The sequence below is a fragment of the Zootoca vivipara genome, chromosome 6 (genome assembly GCF_965207765.1).
Source record: "Zootoca vivipara chromosome 6, rZooViv2.hap1.1, whole genome shotgun sequence".
Lineage (NCBI taxonomy): Eukaryota > Metazoa > Chordata > Lepidosauria > Squamata > Lacertidae > Zootoca > Zootoca vivipara.
In genome coordinates this window covers 67391359-67411440 of record NC_142589.1, presented here as the reverse complement: position 1 = coordinate 67411440, position 20082 = coordinate 67391359, and the positions used below count along the sequence as shown (strand labels likewise).

The 20082-nt window shown below is 44.8% G+C and overlaps 1 protein-coding gene across 2 annotated transcripts; it reads left to right on the top strand.

Annotated features, from left to right (window-relative positions):
* The first annotated feature begins 3541 nt into the window (after positions 1-3541).
* On the top strand, positions 3542-19965 carry PTAFR (platelet activating factor receptor). 2 transcript variants are annotated; one of them, XM_035116876.3, is made up of 3 exons: positions 3542-3706; positions 8816-8981; positions 17061-19965. In XM_035116876.3, the coding sequence occupies exon 3, from the start codon at positions 17106-17108 to the stop codon at positions 18162-18164; it is 1059 nt and encodes a 352-aa protein (XP_034972767.2). In that variant the 5' UTR covers positions 3542-3706; positions 8816-8981; positions 17061-17105; the 3' UTR covers positions 18165-19965. The 2 variants fall into 2 exon arrangements, with proteins under 2 accessions (XP_034972767.2, XP_034972768.2); XM_035116877.3 differs by lacking the exon at positions 3542-3706 and adding an exon at positions 8422-8683.
* The last annotated feature ends 117 nt before the right edge of the window (positions 19966-20082 follow it).

Here is a 20082-nt window from a genome sequence, read left to right as displayed (position 1 = left end):
TGGCTCAGAGGTAGATGAAGAGCAGAGTTGGGAAATAATGGGAAAGGAACGAGGAGGAAGCAGAGCCGCAGCAGCTGGCTGACATCACTAGAAAGCATTCCAGACCTCCCTTCTCCCAGAACCTGGCAAGCATTGAAAGTAGGATGGCAAAGGGCTAGTAGTCAAATGGCCCTAAGCGGCCACCATAAGATGGGTGGTGCTGTTGACAATTGAGGAAAGAAGGGGTGGAGATTACTTGGAGCAACGCCATTACTCCAAGAAGTGGCATTTCTAAGCCCCTCTCTCTGAATATTGAATAAAAGACCTTGGTAAGAGCTTCCCTTGTCTTTCCATTCCTGGCTGCCTACTGGCGGTGGTGGGGGGAGAATCGGATTCCCTGACGCCTGACAACTACAGCCACAACAGGCTCTTAACTCTCCAAAGGTTTGACTTCATCCTCAAAGGCACACTCTTCCATTGTCTCCCAAGACAGACAGATGCCAATCAGCCAAATCACATCTCTTATTTGCTTAAATTTGCAGTTCCAAGCTGCAAGAGTATTTAAGCTGTGTGCGAGATTTTCGTCCAATGTGCATAAAAACAAGCAGTGAAAGTTATCAATGCCAAAAAAATTAACGAGTGTCTAAATTTGAGCTTGAAGCCCCAGTCCAAATGGCCTTGCTGCCCTCCCCTTGTCCCATCCTACTCTGATAGTCCCTGGTTGGGGCTCTTAACACAGACCTGCAGCAAGATATTTGCTAGAGGTGAGGTCTAGCCTGTGGCCCTCTGGATATTTTTTGCTGATAACTTCCATTATTCCTGAGCATTGGTCATGCAGATGTTCTTGGATGCCAACTCCCATCAGCCCAAGGTCAATGGTCAGGAATGATGGACACTGGAGTCCAGAATCTGGGGGGCTGCAGGTTCTCCATCTCCACCCTAAAAAAACTAGAAGTCATCATGGGGAATGTACACAGCTCTTTTGATTGCAAAACAATACAAAATAATGCCAAAGGGGGGGGGAATGCATTAGATCTCCGTACACAACCATCAAAACAGAATACTATCCCAGCACATTAAACTGATTTATCTCTCGAAATGCTGACCTTTTGAGAATGCCTACCAACTCTTAGCATCAATAGGGAATGTCACAGACCATTTGCACACGCTATCCAGCATTGCTTGAAAAATGTACAATTTGACCAGAAAGTGTGGAAATCCTCCTGTTTATGTTATCACTTTACATGCATTTTTCACATTAACCGGAAGGGTGTGGACCACCAGCAATGTTGATGAAAATCCATCATTTAATTAAGATTAATCCCTGATTCATCAAACTGGTAACAGCAGTTGAGTGTAAGGTATAAGAGCAAGGCTAGAATGTTAGACCGGGTCTGAGGAGACTTGGTGTCATGGGCTCCTGGGGCAAACTCTCCATACTTGAGGAATGAGGCCATAAGCGCCAAGAAAGATGAAAAATGGAAGAGGGATTCGGTCTCAGTGCAGACCCCAGGTGACCCCATTACTACAGCGCCCCTGAACCTGAAGGACTGTTGGATGTCATTCTGTCACTATTTCCCCAACCTAATATCACATTACCATCATCTTCAGATTTCAAGGACTTCACCAAAGAAACTGCAGTTGAGCCTTGATCCACTCACTGCTCCTTAGTCAACACTATCTCAAGAGGATTGCACTGAGAGCTGATCTCTGCTGGCCCCCAGAACAGCAATATGTACCCACCACAGGAAGTGGAAGCCAAGAGCGCTGGATTGCCATGGTAGACTTCTACTTGGCACAAACTCTTCCAGCAATCAAAAAATGCCACATTTAAAGAGGAAAAGGCACAGGACAGTGGTGGGATAGGGGAGAACACCATGGGGATGCCTCTATATTAATGGTAAAGAGGCCAATGCAAATCCACATTATGCTCTATTGTGGGCCAGCAGCCCCAAGGGAAGAATGTCTTCTGAAGCTGGTGGAATGTCAATACAGAGGGGACCTTCCATATTTCAGCAAGGAGTGCAGTCCATAACTCCATAGATCTAGGCCAGCCAACACTGCTGGGGGGGGGGCAAGGTAAGTCTGCAAGGAGGAACAAGCCCAACAGAGGCACTTTGATCAAGATCTGCTCAAGCTGGAGCCAGACCTGGTGGCCTTGAGAAGACTGAAGCCAACACCTAACTGGTCTCTATTGAATTTTCATGTCATGGGCTTAAGTGTCAGGATGACACACAGAGTACCTTTGGTGGTGTCGCTTTTATTGCTATTGCACAGTTACTCTTCTGCAGAGAAGGAAGCCGTTTGCTGTGATAAGCGTCCTGGGTGTATTCCAAGATTAGGCAACTGCATGTTGGCTTACCCTTTCATGCTATGTCCAGTGGATCACTTCCAGGGCCTTTTCAATATATACTTGTACATTCTCTGAGGGGAAGGCTTGCTTGTAACACAGAACTGGAGCACAACTTCGCAAATCACTACAAGGCTCAGGGCCGGCCCTACCATTAGGCAGAGTGTTATGAACCATTGGCCACCTTGGGGAGTTGATTTGGGTGTCATGACAGGGCAGCAAAGGTGGTTTTCATTTATTTTTTTTAATTTTTTGATAGTGTTTAATTTGAGCACTCTGTATGGTTCTTTGTGAGGAGTTCCCTCCTTTAAAAATGAGATACGGCAGCAGAAGCTCCAGTGCTGGCTTTATTGAATTTGTTTCTGAAGTAAAACCAGGACCAGAAGGACAAAGTCCTAATTGGATTTCTGCAAGTAGCAGGATGTAATAATGATCATCACCATGTTTTGGAAGGACTTCAAGGGAGCCATCCTAACATCTTGGTATAAGAAAGCATGGCAGATAATGTAGCTCTCATGGGGAAATTAACAAGAAACTGAAATTAGCAAAAGGAATAAAACACAAGGATGCTTTGGATGGAGAATGTTGGAACTTTATTACGTACACAAACATTCCGGAAAGTGAAAGACCAGTCTCAAAGGTGTGTGCCAACTTGTGGATAGTGTAGCAAATAATAACCTGTTTGTTTTACCTTCTGTCTAACCTGTTTGTTTTACCTAAAGCATAGGCTACCATCACATGGGGTCCCCAAAGCTGAAGCTGGTGTGTGCTGTTTTTCTGATGAAAGAGTCCTTGTTCAAATTGTGTTGTATAGGACTGTAGGTCCTGAGTTGCTGGAAAATAACAATGTAAGTGATTATTTTAAAATGGGATGCAGAATTTGTTAGGTAGGTAGGTGATGCCTGAGTAAAACGAGAAGCAGAGACCTGCTGAAGCATGCTGTAGGGCTGTGACTCACTCACCAGAGAGTCCACTCCCTCTGCGGCTTTTTTGTTTTTTTGCTTCCTGCTATTACTACTAGTAAATGTGTTGGGCAACACATCCGACGTGATGGGATTTCCCAGGGCTTAATCCGTAAACACGCAGAGAGATATTGTGTGCGTTTTGGTGCTCCCGGCACTCTACTCTTTCCACACAGGGAAAGCTTCCCTTTGATTTTCAACCAGTGATTATTCCCTTCCCGAATAAGTAAAAAGCCACACAGAGCACCTCTGACAGGAAGAAAGTCCAGTAAAAGCCACCCAAGCCCTACTGTCAGATCCTGACACCTACCAAGGAAGACGTTCCCTCAGCTGTGGGAGAATGTGGAGCAGGATCTGAGAAGCAGCCTGAGGAGAAGGTCCAGGATCTGGGCTGATCTATATCCTGTGGAAAGGGGTAAGACCTCTGCTTGGTTTTGAGGTGGAGCTAAATAGGGATGGGTGAATCCGGCAGTTCCACTTTCCCTCGGTTTCTCTTTTTTTCAAGCCTTAAGTTCCATCTCCACATTTCCTCATTTATTTATTTTTAAGTCCTCATGAACATTCATCAGCACTCTGTGTCAATTTATCCTAATATGCACACATTCACGTGCAATTTTGCCAAATAGACACATTTGTGAGGAGCAATGTTCCCTGATGGAATACATTTGTATGAATTTGAAAGATCCGAAGGTAGGAAGTGGGCTCAGTCAGAGTGTTATGGAGCCCTAAAATCTGTAACCCCCTTGAGTGGGGCATCTTCCTGGGCTGTTATGTGTAACTTTAGGCAATTTATGGTTTCCACTGGCACCTCCTGAGTCTCAGATTTGTGAGGGCTAGTAGTGGAGGCCTCCTTCCTTGAAGGGGTCTGTTTTCTTACTCTATCAGTTGCTGGCATGACAGAGATTCAAATGGTTAATGATGCAAAGAGAGCGGAAATTACAGGAATTACCTACAATTGTGGAGTGGCAGATAAAAATGATGGACTATGCTGAACATGCTAGATTGACATGCAAGATTCGTGACCAGGGGGAGACAAGGTTTCAAAAGGACTGGAGTAAATATGTGGACTATATGGAGAAAAACTGTAGATCATTAAAAACTCTCGCAGGACTAAAATAAACCTTACGAATTGACCAATATGTTAAAAAAGGATCTGCAAAAAAAAGGAATTAACAAGAAACCCGCATGAAGGGAGGGGGGGGAAGTCATAGCTCGGCGGAGCAAGGTAAAAGATGTGAATATAAGATTTTGTATAAAAGATTGGTTTTGTTAATTTGTTGAATTTGGAAAATTGGAATAAAATGTATTTAAAAAAAAATAATGATGCAAAGAGAGCAAAGAGGATTTTTCTAATTATTATTATTCCCTCACTCTAAAACCCCCAATTCAGAGTTATCAAATGTTTTGGGAGGAGGATGCTGGGACAGACAAAGCATTTTGTACTTTGTACTCAAGGCTTTTATTGAGTTTACTCTTTTAAGTTCTGGTACAACCAGCTTGCACACAGAGACCCCTGGCCTTTGCATAAGATGTGCCAAGCAGTGAAAAGCCAGGATGTGCATAATGTTGAACATCACAAGGAACTATTTACGTCACATGTGAAGAATCGCCTCCTCAGAAGGGATGGAAGACTGTCAATTTTGGTTCTCTCTGTTTCTCATTTTTCCATTCTTAAATTCAGTTCTCTACATTCCTGCTGCACTTTGCTTTAAAAAAAAATCCTCATGAAAATTCATCAGCATTTTCGTGAGAAATTATCCTAAGAAACACATTTTTGTATGCTGTTTTGACTAATATATACACAACTTTTGCAAACGAAATTTCTTAACGCAATGCATTTTTGTCTATTATTTTAATTTGTTAAATTTTATGTGCATTTTTCCTGAACATATGCATTTTTGGCAAATGTTGATTGGAGAACTGCATCACAAAATTGGGATAGTTTTTGAAGAAGGGCTATGTTTTGTTCTCATATGGTAGAGAATCTGCTTTGCATGCAAAAGATTCCTGATTCAATTCCAGGCATCTCCAACTAGGGCTGGGAAAGACTCCTTACTGGAAACCTTGGATAGCCAGTCAAGGTAGTCTATATATAGCTCAATGGACCAATTGGCCTGACTCAATACAAGGTGGCTTCCAATGTTTCTTGATTATGATTACTACTCTCCCAGAGACACTTATTTCCACATGTAATTGTGTGTGTGTGTGTGTGTGTGTGTGTGTGTGTGTGTGTGCATTTCAAATAGAACATGAGTAGCAGTGGCAGCTCCATGTTTTGGAGGGCCCTCAGGCAAGACACCTTCCATGGGTCCTGTTGCGATTAACTGGGTCAGTTACCTATTGAACCCCTTTGGCATGCCGAATGAGCAACATTTGGCGAGTGAACCTTAAAGAGTAGACTTTCACTTGTTGCAATCACAGTCATGCCCAGTGATCTATGTAGAGTAAGAAAAATATCCAAGTAGTTCATTGTAGGATGAACATAAATTGGATAGAAATGTTTCCTGGTCTATCCTAACTCAATAGGAGGTACAGGGATAATCTGGGAAGCTGGAGGTCCCTATATATCGTGTTGGGGGAAGGGGAGGTGATTTCACCCACTCCCTTGTGTTTATTTATTTCATATGGAATTCAAAATCATTGGTTTTCTTCTTTTAGACTCTGTTACATTTAGAGAAGGAGTGGAGGAACCTAGAGCTCTCCATGGGACTACAACTCCCATCATCCCTCACTACTGGCCATGGTGGGTGAGGCTGATGGAGGTTGTGGTCTAACAACATCTGGAGGGCCACAGGTTCCCTGCCCCTGCATTAGCACCTCTAATCGAGGCAGAGTTACCACCACCACCACCTGTCTTCATGCACCTTGGAGCCTTAGACTGTCTCACCAGAGTGGTGCATGCTCTAGTTATCTCCAGCTTGGACTACTGCAATGCACTCTATATGGAGCTACCTTTGAAGGTAACCCAGAAACAACTAATCCAGAATGTGCAGCTAGACTGGTGACTGGGAGTGGCCACCGAGACCATATAAGACTGGTCCTGAAAGACCTACATTGGCTCCCAATACGTTTCTGAGCACAATTCAAAGTGTTGGTGTTGACCTTTAAAGGCCTAAATGGCCTTGGCCCAATATACCCAAAGGAGCATCTCCATCCCCATCATTCAGCCCGGACACAGAGATCCAGCTCTGAGCGCCTTCTGGCGGTTCCCTCACTCCAAGAAGCGAAGTTACAGGGAACCATGCAGAGGGACTTCTTGGTAGTGGCACCCACCATGTGGAACGCCCTCCCATCCGATGCCAAGGAAATAAACAACTGTCTGACTTTTAGAAGACACCTGAAGGCAGCCCAGTTTAGGGAAGTTTTAATGTTTGATGTTTTATCGTGTTTTTAATATTCTGTTGGGAGCCACCCAGAGTGGCTGGGGAAACCCAGCCAGATGGGTGGGGTTGTTGTTGTTATTATTATTATTTCCAATTATCATCCCTGGTCTCTTCATGCCTGCTTAACCCTTCATTTTACACCCCATTGCCAATGCTGTAATTTATATCATACAACTTTTTCTTGTGCGGAGAGAAGGTATGATGCAATTAGTCGATGCCAGATTGTGTGGGGTGAACAGATTTGTTGAGATCAGAAGGAAATTGCAGAAACAAGGTCTCCTGATGCTTCAGAGCCCTATTCAGCAGTGGTATTAAGGTTTTGATCTGTTTTCATATCCTGCCGCCCTGAAATTTCAAGCACATCCAGACTCAGTCATAAGTCAAATTACGGTCATTCTCATCCTCCATAGTTCTTTGGCCTAGTAGCTCTCACAACACATAGCATTGTACTTTCATGCAAAACAGCACAGAATTCTGTTTGTTGGGTGGCATGGGGAATGATGATGATGATATGAATATGAATATGAATATGAGTATGAATATGTTACTTATACCCCACCCATCTGACTAGGTTTCCCCAGCCACTCTGGGCTACTTCCAACAAAATATTAAAAAATACAATGAAACACCAGAAATTAAAAACTTCCCTAGACAGGGCTGCCTTCAGATGTCTTCTAAAAGTTGTCTAGTTATTTATCTCCTTGACAACTGCTGCAAGGGTGTTCAACAGGGTGGGCACCACTGCTGAGAAGCCCCTCTGCCTGTTTCTCTGTAACTTCACTCCACGCAATGAGGGAACTGCCAGAAGGCCCTTGGAGCTGGACCTCAGTGTAGGCTGAATGATGGGGGTGGAGACGCTCCTTCAGGTATATAGGGGTAAGGCTGTTTAGGGCTTTAAAAGGTATGTTGCTGTTGTATTGATCACCAGCAAATGGGGCAGTGGGCAAGGGTGCCATCTTGAATAAAATATTGGGGGCCCAGGTAAGCCCCACCCTGCATATGTAGCACATGCACACCAATTGAATGACAGTGCTCATTAACTTTTTGTGGGGGCTGGCCCCTTTGTTGCTGGACTACAACTCCCACCAACCTTAGCCAGCATGACCAATTGGCAGGGATGATGGGAGTTGTGGTCCAATAGAACATCAAGAAACCCACATGTTGTCCATTCTTGAACAGGGATGGGAGAGAAATTTGATTCCGTTTGCATTTAAAGGTGAACACTTTCTGAAACAATACATAGGCCGAAACAGAGCCAAACTTCTAAATTTGCACTTCCTCGAATTGGCAATGAATTTATCCAGTCAAGTAATATGTAAAAAAAATGCATACACTATGGTAAAATGTTCATAAAAATGCATATATTAGTGAAAGTAGCATTCAAAAGAGCATTACACTAAAGAAAATTGCCCTGCATAAATGTGTATTGATACAAAAAATGTGTATATTTGGGGAAATTTGCAATTAAATGCTGGTGAGGACTTTAAAGCAGAAAATCTCAAACTTATGTTGAAATGTGGAGAACTGATCCTGAGACTGAAAAAATAGGCGACTGAAAAATGTTGCTGACATCCTCTGTACAGAGAGGTATGATCCAGTGCAGTAGATATGTGCCCTGCTGACCCTCTCCAATATCTGTCAGGAAGCCTTGCGGGCATTGCATCATTTTTTACTGGTTCCATTTGAATCCTTCCCTCTGAAGCGGCTGAGATTGTTGTGAGAAAAGCGTGTTGTTGCAGGCGAAAGCGTGCCACTCCAGTGGCAGCTGGTGTGGGGAGAGAGGTTCTCCTCCTGCTGCTCGCCTGCTGCAAACTGACGTTTCACTTGCAAAGGCCAGATGAAGGAGTCTGTGCAGCTTTGGGGCGATGGCTTTCTGTGCTTACTGGAAGGAAGTCATTAAACGTTGTCATTAGGTTTATGACTAATGATAGCGAGAAGCTCTTTCCCTGGAGCTTTGGTAGCAGAAAGACCGTGGCTCGGTCACAAGAGCATTTCAGAAGCAAATCTAGGTTAGAAATGGCTTGTCGTGGCTCTCCTGCCCTCTTGCAGTTAATTGTCTTCCTCTTAGCCTTACTCAACATTGCGCTTCCTTGGCGGCAGTGATGACACCCATTGTTTCTTCACTCCCAATGACTACGCAGGTGCCTCTTGCGGGGTCCTTCTGGTTTGTGGAAGTTGGCAGCGTGGCAAGGAGCCTCAAGCTTCAGGCTGGCAGAGGGCTCGTTCAAAAGTACCCAAGACTCGCCTATTGATGAACTCCCTCCATCAACTTGGATTCAGTGGAGAATATCCTTCCTCTAGACTCTGGTAAGTGGAGGCTGCTCTTACAGATGCAATTTTTAGGGCATTTGCTGGGAACATCTTCTGATTTGGCAGCCCAGGTTCCCTTACGAAAATGCTCAGAGGAGCTTGGTTGCACTCACAACACTGCATTTCCATTGAAAAACAAGTACAATTATTGTTGTGATTGTGATTATATTTTGATTTCTTTCCTACCCTTCACCACTAGGTCTCAGACCTTGTTTCTGCACTTAATATTAAAATTGGTTCAGAAGAAATAATGTTTAAGTAATTATTATTATTTTTCAGCTCAGGCTTCCATTGGACCCTTCAATTTGTCTCTTAAACTGTGTCAAGGATTAACCATTACAAACATATAGGCTAAAATTCAAATCCTACACAGCAACTACTACAAGGTTGATGTATGCTAAAGCCCATAAACCATACAAATCAGATATAACGAGGGAAAATGGTGAGAAATTAAAGTTGATTACATTAACAACTATGTTAAAGAACAGAGGAAAACATCAATAGAAACTTGGCAAATGGCTTTTACTAACCAGTAACATAAAAAAGGGAACTGAAAATATCCAGAGGCTGAATGGACTACCGTACTTTCTCTTACAATGGCTAAAAGAGGTCAAGTGTAATATCATAGTGCTTGAGGTGTAAATACAAGATTATTTTCACCAAATGGTGTGTGTGTGTGTGTGTGTGTGTGTGTGTGTGTGTGTGTGTGTGTGTGTTAATAATGTTGTGCATTTTGATATGGTATGCTTCTTCTGGTAGAAGTAAAAGGTTTTGAATATAATAATAATAATAATAATAATAATAATAATAATAATAATAATAATAATAGTGATAATGATGATGCACTCAGGGGGTCCCTCTCTGATTGTTCCCCTCCTCTTTGCCACTGTCCCTGCGATCCTAAGATTGCCCTCTTCCTCTGGGCCCAGTCTGAATAACTGTCCATAAAGAACGAGTGGGGTGACCTGAGGTTGTTCCTGTCACTGCTCACATAGTGACTCACTCAGTCCAAGAGAGGGCAGGGGACCGGCCACGTCTCAGGGACAGAGCATCTGCTTTGCATGTAGAAGGTCCTAGGTTCATTCTCAGGCATCACCAGGTAGGGCTGTGCATGCCGTCTGCCTGAAACCCTGGACAGCCACTGTCAATCAGTGTAGACAATACTGAGCCGAGTGCACCAAGGGTTTGACTCAGTTTAAGGCAGCTTCCTATGAGACGTCAGGGGTCAGCAGTGAGTATGATGAGGCATGACCCACTGCAGGTAACCAGCACATAGGCAATGATATGCAACAGCAGCAGCGCCATTATATGTGGAGGACAGCTCTGAACTGTCCACTGTTGTAATAATAATAATAATAATAATAATAATAATAGGTAAAGGTAAAGGGACCCCTGACCATTAGGTCCAGTCGTGACCGACTCTGGGGTTGCGCGCTCATCTCGCATTATTGGCCGAGGGAGCCGGCGTATAGCTTCCAGGTCATGTGGCCAGCATGACAAAGCCGCTTCTGGCAAACCAGAGCAGCACATGGAAACGCCGTTTACCTTCCCGCTCTAGCGGTTCCTATTTATCTACTTGCATTTTGACATGCTTTCGAACTGCTAGGTTGGCAGGAGCTGGGACCAAACAACAGGAGCTGACCCCGTTGCGGGGATTCGAACCGCTGACCTTCTGATCAGCAAGCCCTAGGCTCAGTGGTTTAACCACAGCGCCACCTGGGTCCCTCAATAATAATAATAATACTAATAATAAAAAATAAATAAATAAATAAATAAATAATTTTATTTATACCCCGCCCTTCCCGATGCAAAAACCGGGCTCAGGGCAGCTAACGGCAGATATGAAACATTAATTAAAATTGACTTTAATTAAAACAACTTTAAAACAGCATAAAATACAACATAAATGTAGCACCCATGTCAATAAAATTCAAAAAATTCAAGGTCATTTTTTGGGGGGAAACCCAGTTCAGTAAACGTCAAGTAATTGCCAGGGCTAACTGGCCACGTTGGTCCTGCTAGGGCCAGCAAGGAGACCAGGGAAGAGTTTAAATGTGGGGGTCGCAGAAGGGTTTCTTCATAGAAAAAGGAAAGGGGAAATGTAATGGAGGATTAAAGATAAAGGTAAAGGGACCCCTGACCATTAGGTCCAGTCGTGACTGACTCTGGGGTTGCAGCGCTCATCTCGCTTTATTGGCCGAGGGAGCCGGCGTATAGCTTCCAGGTCATGTGGCCAGCATGACAAAGCCGCATCTGGCAAACCAGAGCAGCACATGGAAATGCCGTTTACCTTCCCGCTGTAGCGGTTCCTATTTATCTACTTGCATTTTGATGTGCTTTCGAACTGCTAGATTGGCAGGAGATGGGACCAAGCAACGGGAGCTCACCCCATCACAGGGATTCGAACCGACGACCTTCTGATCAGCAAGCCCTAGGCTCAGTGGTTTAACCCACAGCGCCACCTGGGTCCCCTAATGGAGGATTAGGCTAATTCAAATGGAAGGCCAGGCGGAATAGCTCTTACAGGCCCTGCGGAAGGGGATCAAGTCCTGCAGGGCCCTAGTCTGTCCCACGAGAGCATTCCACCAGGTCAGAGCCATCACTGAAAAAGCCCTGGCCCTGGTGGAGGATAATCTGGCTTCTTTAGGGCCTGGGACCCTTAAGCTATACTTATTCATGGATCTTAGGGTCCTCTGCGGGACATACCAGGAGAGGCGGTCCCGTAAGTACGAGGGTCCTCACAATGCACTGACAAGACAGCTGCTTGGAGTACTGTGGGCACTTTGAAATGGCGGCTTCTCAGCCACCTGCCATTGCTGTTAAGTAATACCAGACCTGGTCTGGCAGGAGCACAGGGAGAGGGCTACAAACAACAACCCAATAGCATTGTCAAGGTGAGCCCTGACTGAGATCTGCTGCCCGAGAATGCTGGCTATTTATGCTCCGTCTATAAGCTGAAGGCTGCATGCACACAACGTATTTGAAACACATGACTCCCCCTTGCCAAAGAATCCTGGGAACTGTAGTTTGTAAAGGGTGTTGGGAATTGTAGTTCTGTGAGGGACAAAATAGAGCTCCCAGGATTCTTGGGCAAGGGGAAGTTATGCGGTTGAAATGTTTGGTATGTCTGCAGATAGGGTGCTTAAACTTCCATTCAACGTATTGCAGAGCTGTACCTACTGAGGTGGGTGGGCATGTGACAGACTAGTCCCCTCAGCAATGTCCCAAACATTTAGGGAAGTTTTTAATGTTTAATAGATTATTGCATGTTAATGTTCTGTTGGGAGCCAGAGTGGCTGGGGAAACTCAGCCAGATGAGCGGGGTATAAATATTATTATTATTATTATTATTATTATTATTATTATTATTATTATTATTATCCAACTTTCATTTAAAAGTTCAGTCCAAGCCTTGTTTAAAGATAAATAACTCGAAGAAGGGAGAGATGGGGGTGGAGGCAACCTGGAGTTAACAGCACCTGGAGAATGAATTCTAGAGTGGGAAGAGAAGGGTCAAAGTTCAATTATGGTGGTGATGATGGGACAAGGGGGGAGAGAGCAGAGAAGGGAAGGAAGATTTGTCTCTCATTTTAAGACTTCTGAAAGAGAAATGACGCTGTATTCACACTCCCATACTAAACATTTCCCCCCTGAAGTTCCATTTATTTGGATAGACTTAGCTTGTAGGGAAGCACCCTCAGAATTCAGGGATGTGCAAATCTATCATTTTTTGTTTCTATCCGTCCCGTCCCCCCATTCTTAAGTTTGGTTCTCCACAAATCCACATCAGCTTGTGACTTTTTTAAAAAAAACTTCCCATGAGAACTCACCAGCCTTCTACGGTATATTTCTCCCAATAAATACATATTTGTTTGTGGATTTTTGTACACAACGCTTCACGAGAGAATTGCGTTGCAAAGTGTGAATTTCAACAGAAGGTTGTGCTTTGGTTCTCATATCATTTCGGAAAATGCATATTAAGGAGATTCACCTTTAAATGTGAACTGCTGCACTTGGGTGCAGTGTTGAAGGAAGTATGCTGTACATGAAATGGAATGGGTGTGTGGGTGCCAGGGATGGAAGGATCTGCCAATTTCAATTCTCTCATTTTCTCATTTTTCCAATCTTAAATTCAGTTCTCTACATTTTGCAGCTATTTGTGATTTTTTTTTAATCCTCATGAAAATTAAACAGCATTTTTGTGTGAGTTTCTCCTAATAAACAGTTTATATGCAGTTTTGCTTTATGTACACAGTTTTGCAAGACGTTTCCACTAATAGATGCATTTTTGCAAACACTGTTTGGTTGGAGAACTGAATTGCTAAATTCTGCTAAGTGTGAATATTGAAGGATAGCTCTGTTTCGGTTGTTATATTGTTTTGAAAAGTGTGGATTTTATAAGGTTAGGCCAGGCCCGGGGGCCAGATGCGGCCCAATCACCTTCTAAATCTGGCCCGCGGATGGTCTGGGAATCAGCATGTTTTTACATGAGTAGAATGTGTGCTTTTATTTAAAATGCATCTCTAGGTTATTTCTGGGGCATAGGAATTCGTTCATATTTTTTTCCAAAATATAGTCCGGCCCCCCACAAGGTCTGAGGGACAGTGGACCGGCCCCCTACTGAAAAAGTTTGCTGACCCCTGGATTAGGCTTTAAATGCACACCAAATTTAACTCTCCCCCTCCCATCCCTAGTCAGTGCCATTTTGCTCTTTGCCTCAGACAGCAAAATTTCTTGGTCTGCTTTGCTCAGGCCTAAGGTTCCTCATCCCTGCTCTAAAGGACAAGAGACACCCAAAGTGTAAAGAGGCTTCCAGAGCATGGCACAAAGTTAATGGGCAGATGACCTTATCTGGAAAAAGCGGTAAAAAACAACTGTGGGAGGAGGAAGCTCAGAGTTCTAAGAAAGAAAAGGTGTTTGTGGTTCCACTTCCTCTTTCCAAGCAACAGAACTGAAGAAATAGGAGCTTAGTAGCAAAAACCAACAACCCCAAAACACACATTGAAAATGTTTCATGCCAGGGCCAAATAAGGGCACAAACTTCTCTATTTTCCACTTAGTTACTTATTACTCTTCCCACCAGGGCCGTCTTAAGCATATCTGGCGCCATGGTGCGAAGATCCCGCCCCCCCCGCCCCCACCCCCGTTTCCCAGCGCAGCTGTCTGGCTGTGCACAGCGCCCCCCTGGCGGCCCTGCGCCCTGGCACCTTGCGCCACCCAGCCTTGCCTTAGAGCCAGCCCTGCTTCCCACCCTTCCTCTAAGGAGAACAGGAAAGCGTTTGTGGGTCTCCCCCTTCCTTTTTTTCTTTAAAATTCTAACACCAATCTTGCAAAGTAGATTGAGGAGATGATTGTAGATAGATAGATAGATGATAGATAGATAGATAGATAGATAGATAGATAGATAGATAGATAGAGACTTGCCCCAAGTCTACCAATGAGATCTTCATAATAGCTGAATAAGGATTTGGGCCCATGTAACTGTTAGGATCTCCTAGGACCCTGAGTAGGACCCTGGCAGAGACACATGCCCGACTGGCATGTTCCACCCAGAGCTGCCTCAGGATTCTAGGAGCGGCTCTTCCCCAAAGTGGACAGGGGTCTTCTGTATCAATTCTCTAGGTAGCGCTTAAATCCAGGTCTCACAGAATAGCTCAGTTGGTTAGACCGTGGTGCTGACAACATCAACGTTGCAGGTTCGATCCCAGTAAGGGACAGCTGCACATTCCTGCATTGCAGGGGGTTGATCCTCAAGGTCCAAACTCTATGATTCTATGAGATCTATGCCTCCCCAGGATGCAGGGGGCATAGCTGCCAAGTTATCCCTTTTTTACAGGGATTTTCCCTTATGCTGAATAGGCTTCCTCGCGAGAAAAGTGAAAACTTGGCAGCTATGGCAGGGGGGCGAGATAAACATGAGCTGCTGGTCTCACCCATTTGGCCACACCCCATGATGCTTAGGGAACAGCCTGAAGAAGACCTCCAATGTCAGGACCACCTAATTTCTGTGGAGGTATCTAATTTAGGCATTCAGCTTGACCAGCCTGTTCCCTGTGTCTCCACTAGGCTTCCTCCCCTTCTCCCCTCCCTCTGGTGCTTTTTACATCCTCCCTGCCTCCCCTTCCTTCCTCCTGCCTAAGGTACCATAGCTAAGCTCCTTCTCTGCCATTAGGTAGCAGGTAGAATGTGCCCTGCCCCAGGAGTCAATGCCTGGTTGATGCCTGCTGGCCATGCATGCAGGTATTTGTTTAGCTGTGACTACGCATTTTTTTTAAAAAAATATGTTTTCCCATATATGAGATCTGCACAAAAGAGCAGTCAAAGATAAGTAAATAAATATAAAGCAAGCATTTGGAGCTGCTTATATTGAAGGCCGCCACTTTCTGTCTTCTGTTCTTCCTTTCTGACATCCTGTAGTTGCATGAGTAAATGTTATTTTTATTTCCAAAGCAGATATTTTGGCAAACGGTAGTTTTCCACAAAAGAGCTCCGCAACAACTAGTAGAAAAGGACAGGCTACATCCCTTCCTTTGGGCCGATGGAAGCAAAATGGAAGCAGAGGATGTGTGTGACAACAGAATTGCCACCACACATGTAAAAATCCTCTGTCCACACAGCATGCTTCACTTCAGTATGTCCACAGCTGCGTAACATTAAAGTTTATATCAGATTTTTGTTCCTGGTCTGATTATCCGCAGATTGGGAAAATCTAACTTTAACAGGGAGGTCAGGAGGACATTACGTGGACAACGCAAAAAAATATAGACACAAGCAGCTTCAAATCCACATTAAACTCCAGTGTGGATTAGTTGCTTCTGATTACTGCCCCTTGGCAAAATGAGTTTTGCAGGCTTTTGTTCTATACAAAAAACGCACACAACCAAATCTGTTTGACCAGAAACAGTAGTTTCTTATGTACACCATAAGAAGGTCTGGAAACCAAGCCTTATGGGGAGTGAGGCACGCAGGGCCGTCTTAAGCATATCAGGCGCCCTGGCGCTGTGGTGCGATGATTGCTCCAGCGCCCCCCCGCCCCGTTTCTCACTGTGGTGGGCGGGCGCAGCCGTGTGGGGCCCCCCTGGCGGCCCGGTGCCCTGTGCCACCTGGGCTTGCCTTAGAGCCGGCCCTGGAGGCGCACCACGGCCCTGGAATGTGCGCCACGGCCCTCCAGGAGGCGTGCTCCGCCCCCAGAACAGGCGCCAGCCCCGCCCCCGGTGCCAGAGCATGAAGCTCCACCACTGGGAGCAGGCAGCACTTCCGGCGTCCGAATTAGGGCACGCCACCAAAAGTAAGGTTGGGAGGAGGCGTTTCGGGGTGCCCAAACTCTTATGCTGGTCCCGTAGCCGGAAATGTCCACTCCCGGATTCTGCAAGTGACTGAGAGGTAATGTTTTCTGCTATCTCCGCACTGTAAATACTATGCACAATAAAACTCTTAAAGACAGAGCAGGCTTGGGCGTCTTTACTCAAGAGTAGCCGCAACAACACCCTCACACAAATTAAGCAGGGGATTATTATTTTTACCACACCACATTGGCAAATTACACAATTCTTTCTGTGGTTAATGTGACCTGTGGGCACTTCTCAATCTCACAGGGACAGATCCTCTTCTGCCGTTGTCTCTTTTCTCTACAGAGCTTTCACTTCCTCTTAGGAAGCAGTAAGAAGTTTAACATAGTAGTCACACTGCTTTACAAAGTGTCAATGAAGCTGTTGAACAATCAAGCTGTGTAGTCTGAAAAAGTCAAATGATTCTTCTGTTCGGAAACAGGTGTGGTGCCATTCCGGGGTATTGCAGGAGCTAGTCTAGGGCCCCAAACTCCAGGTCCTTTCATTTGGGCCCCAGATCTCCTACCCTTCCCCCACTTTTCAAAAACCTTTTTTAAAGCTAGGGATGTTAAAGTCCATCAAAAATGGAAATGGGAACTGAAATGCCACTTTGCTTATTCATCCCATCTCAGGACAGGGGGGTTAACCACCTCCCTGTCAGGGATTGAACTTCTGCATACAAAGCATTGTGTTTCATTGCTAAATGTTGTCTCCTTCTTGTACTATTCATTTCCTTCTCTCTTTTCAGGATAAGAAAAACAGAGCAACAATAGTCTTCGTTAAAAGAATAACCATGTCCCAAAAGGGTGAAAGTAACTTCTCGTTGCTTCACGTCACGAAGGAAGATTGCCACGTGGATTCCGAGTTCAGATATACCTTGTTCACTGTCTACTATAGCATCATTTTCATTCTGGGCTTTATAGCCAACAGCTACGTCCTGTGGCTTTTCACACGGGTTTATGCTACGAAGAAACTAAACGAAATAAAGATATTCATGGTCAGCTTGACGACAGCCGATCTGCTCTTCCTGATCACGTTGCCAATGTGGATCGTATATTACCACTACAGAGGAGACTGGATCATGCCCAGCTTTTTGTGCAACTTGGCAGGTTACTTATTCTTTGTGAACACATACTGCTCAGTTGCCTTCCTAGGGGTCATAACATACAATCGGTACCAAGCAGTCACGAAGCCCATTTCGGCAGCTCAGTCTACCACGCGAAGAAGGGGCATCTATGTCACAATAGCTATCTGGGTCCTGATTGCAGGCCCTTCTTCATACTTCCTGTTTGGCAGCGGCACTACCCAAGAGGGGCATGTGACACGCTGTTTTGAGCGCTACGACCCAGAAAGCAGTAACATCCCTGTCCTTGCCTCCCACATCGTCATTTGCGTTTGTTTCTTTATCACCTTCCTGCTTGTCGTGGTATGCAATGCGTCCATTATCCGAACACTGCTCTCCCAGAAACCTCAAGCTCGGAAGAGCGCCCACATCAGGCAAAGGGCGCTCTATTTGGTGTGCACTGTCATGATTGTGTTTGTGGTATGTTTCGTGCCTCACCACATTGTGGACCTTCCCTGGACCTTGATGGTTCTGGGCAAATGGGATATAAGCTGTAGGAGCAAAAGGTGGTGGGATCATATTCATCAGGTGACCCTGTTCCTCCTGGGTGCCAACTGCGTTCTGGATCCTGTCATTTACTGCTTCCTCACCAAAAAGTTCAGGAAACACCTTTCTGATAACTTGAAAAGCATAAAGGACAGTCGAAAGTGTTCCAGACAAACAACTGAGACCACTGTGGAAGGGATGGTGCCAATGGAAGAGGGCTTCTGTGCCTCCATCAAACCTTAAGAGTCTTCTGTTCTGCTTATGCAGCAGCAAATATAGGCTGGTGACTGGCACAGACTCTCTGCATTTCACCAAGAGCCTGGCAGATGCACACAGCTTTCCAGCTCTTCCCTAGATGCAACGGCAGGAACTGAAATGCACTTAGGAGAGCTAGAACACTGTGACTCAGGAAGAACATAGACTATCTAAGTTGTCCTTTGTTGTTGTAACAAAAGGGAAATGCTTGGAATCACTTATGATGTCTTTTAAAAAGATGGGCATTACATTCATTTTCTGGTTCAGATCCAGATTGTAGTGACATTTAGTTCCATAATTTCATCCTGAAGCTAGCTCAGAACTCTCTGGAGAGGGTTGGGCATCAGGCATGGGCATCCCTGGGCACCTGCTGAGATTTGTCTCTCATCTCAAAGTCCACTACCAACCCTTAGAGCCTCCTGGCTCTCTACTTATTCCCCCAGAGTGATTGAGCTATCTCAGCTGTGATAGGAACAAGGGAAAGGAACATCAGTGTTGGCTCGGCTCAGCCTCCTCATTTGAGCAGCTATTCAGATTGGGCCTACAGCAGTGAAAAGCTGGTCAATAAGGGCAAATGGGGCACAACCTCACAAATTTGAGCCTGTTCCCACCTGCCTGCTTTCTTTTTTTACACCTGGCCAGGGGATGGCTCTGGCTCCTACTGCTGGTTTCCCTGACTTTCACCCAGTGGGCACCAGTCACCCTGACCCAGAGAAAGAGGATAATTGACTGGCAATGGTGACAGTGGCATGTAGAAGGTGGGCCTGTCAGGGAGGAGGCTCCACTGAAGGCATCTAACCTAAAACATACACACTTCTCCCAATCACTCTTGAATTAATACCATTTGGGCTTCAAAAGCAACAGGGACTATTGCAATAGTCAGTGACCATAGAACAGGGGTGGGGAACCTGTAGCACACCAGACTTTGCAAGATTACATCTTCCATCGTCCCTGATCACTAGTCATGCTGACTGGTAGTTGAGTCCAGCAACAACTGGAGGGCCATGTTCACAATCTCTACCATAGGCTGTCATCCAGAAACCATCATAATCTGAGAGCAGAGATTTTGCATAAATTTACCTATGGGTCTCAGGTGTGCATTCAATGTACACATGGTAGAAATTTCAGGAACTGAGGGGAAGAAAGGAATGGGTTCAGGCATGGACCGTAGCTCAGGGGTTGACAACATGCTTTTGCTATAACCAGGTTGTTGGCTGATTAATGTTCTATGGCCTTCTAAATGTTTTTGTGGGAAGGAGGGCGTTGTTGGTTGGTTTTTGTTTTATTATGTTAGTGTTCTCATTTTGTATTTTTATGCTGTGAACTGCCCTGTGATCTTTGGATGAAGGATGGTATACAAATTTAATAAGTAATAAAAAAATAATGCTGCTTCTCTTGCAGAAGGACCAAGGTTAAATTCATAGCATCTCTAGCTGAAAATTTCAGATAGCAGGTGATGGCTAATATTCGAACTGGATATAAGACTGCTTCACATGTATCTTAAATATTTCCACATCACTGCTTTTGTGATGTGAGGAGGGTAGAAGAAAGCCCTAGATCATAGAGGGCTGGTCCCTACCCAAATAGATTATCCATTTTTCTGCTTGGCAAACCATAGCACCAATAAAACGGCACTCAGAAGTAAAAGTGAGAAGCCATTGTAAACACCATGCTTATTCACTGCATATACAGAAACTATGCTAACACCATACTATCATGGAAAGCCTGAAAAGTTGTATACCTGTTGCTTGTCTGTAGTTTCATTAATAAAAATGACAGCTCTAACCATTATAGCTATTCAGCACTGCTACTTTCAGCCCAGTGGGCATGTCTGTAGATTTTTTTGGTGTAGGTTCATATTGAGGGTCACGCTAGTACAGATGTCTGGAAATGAACAGCAGATTCT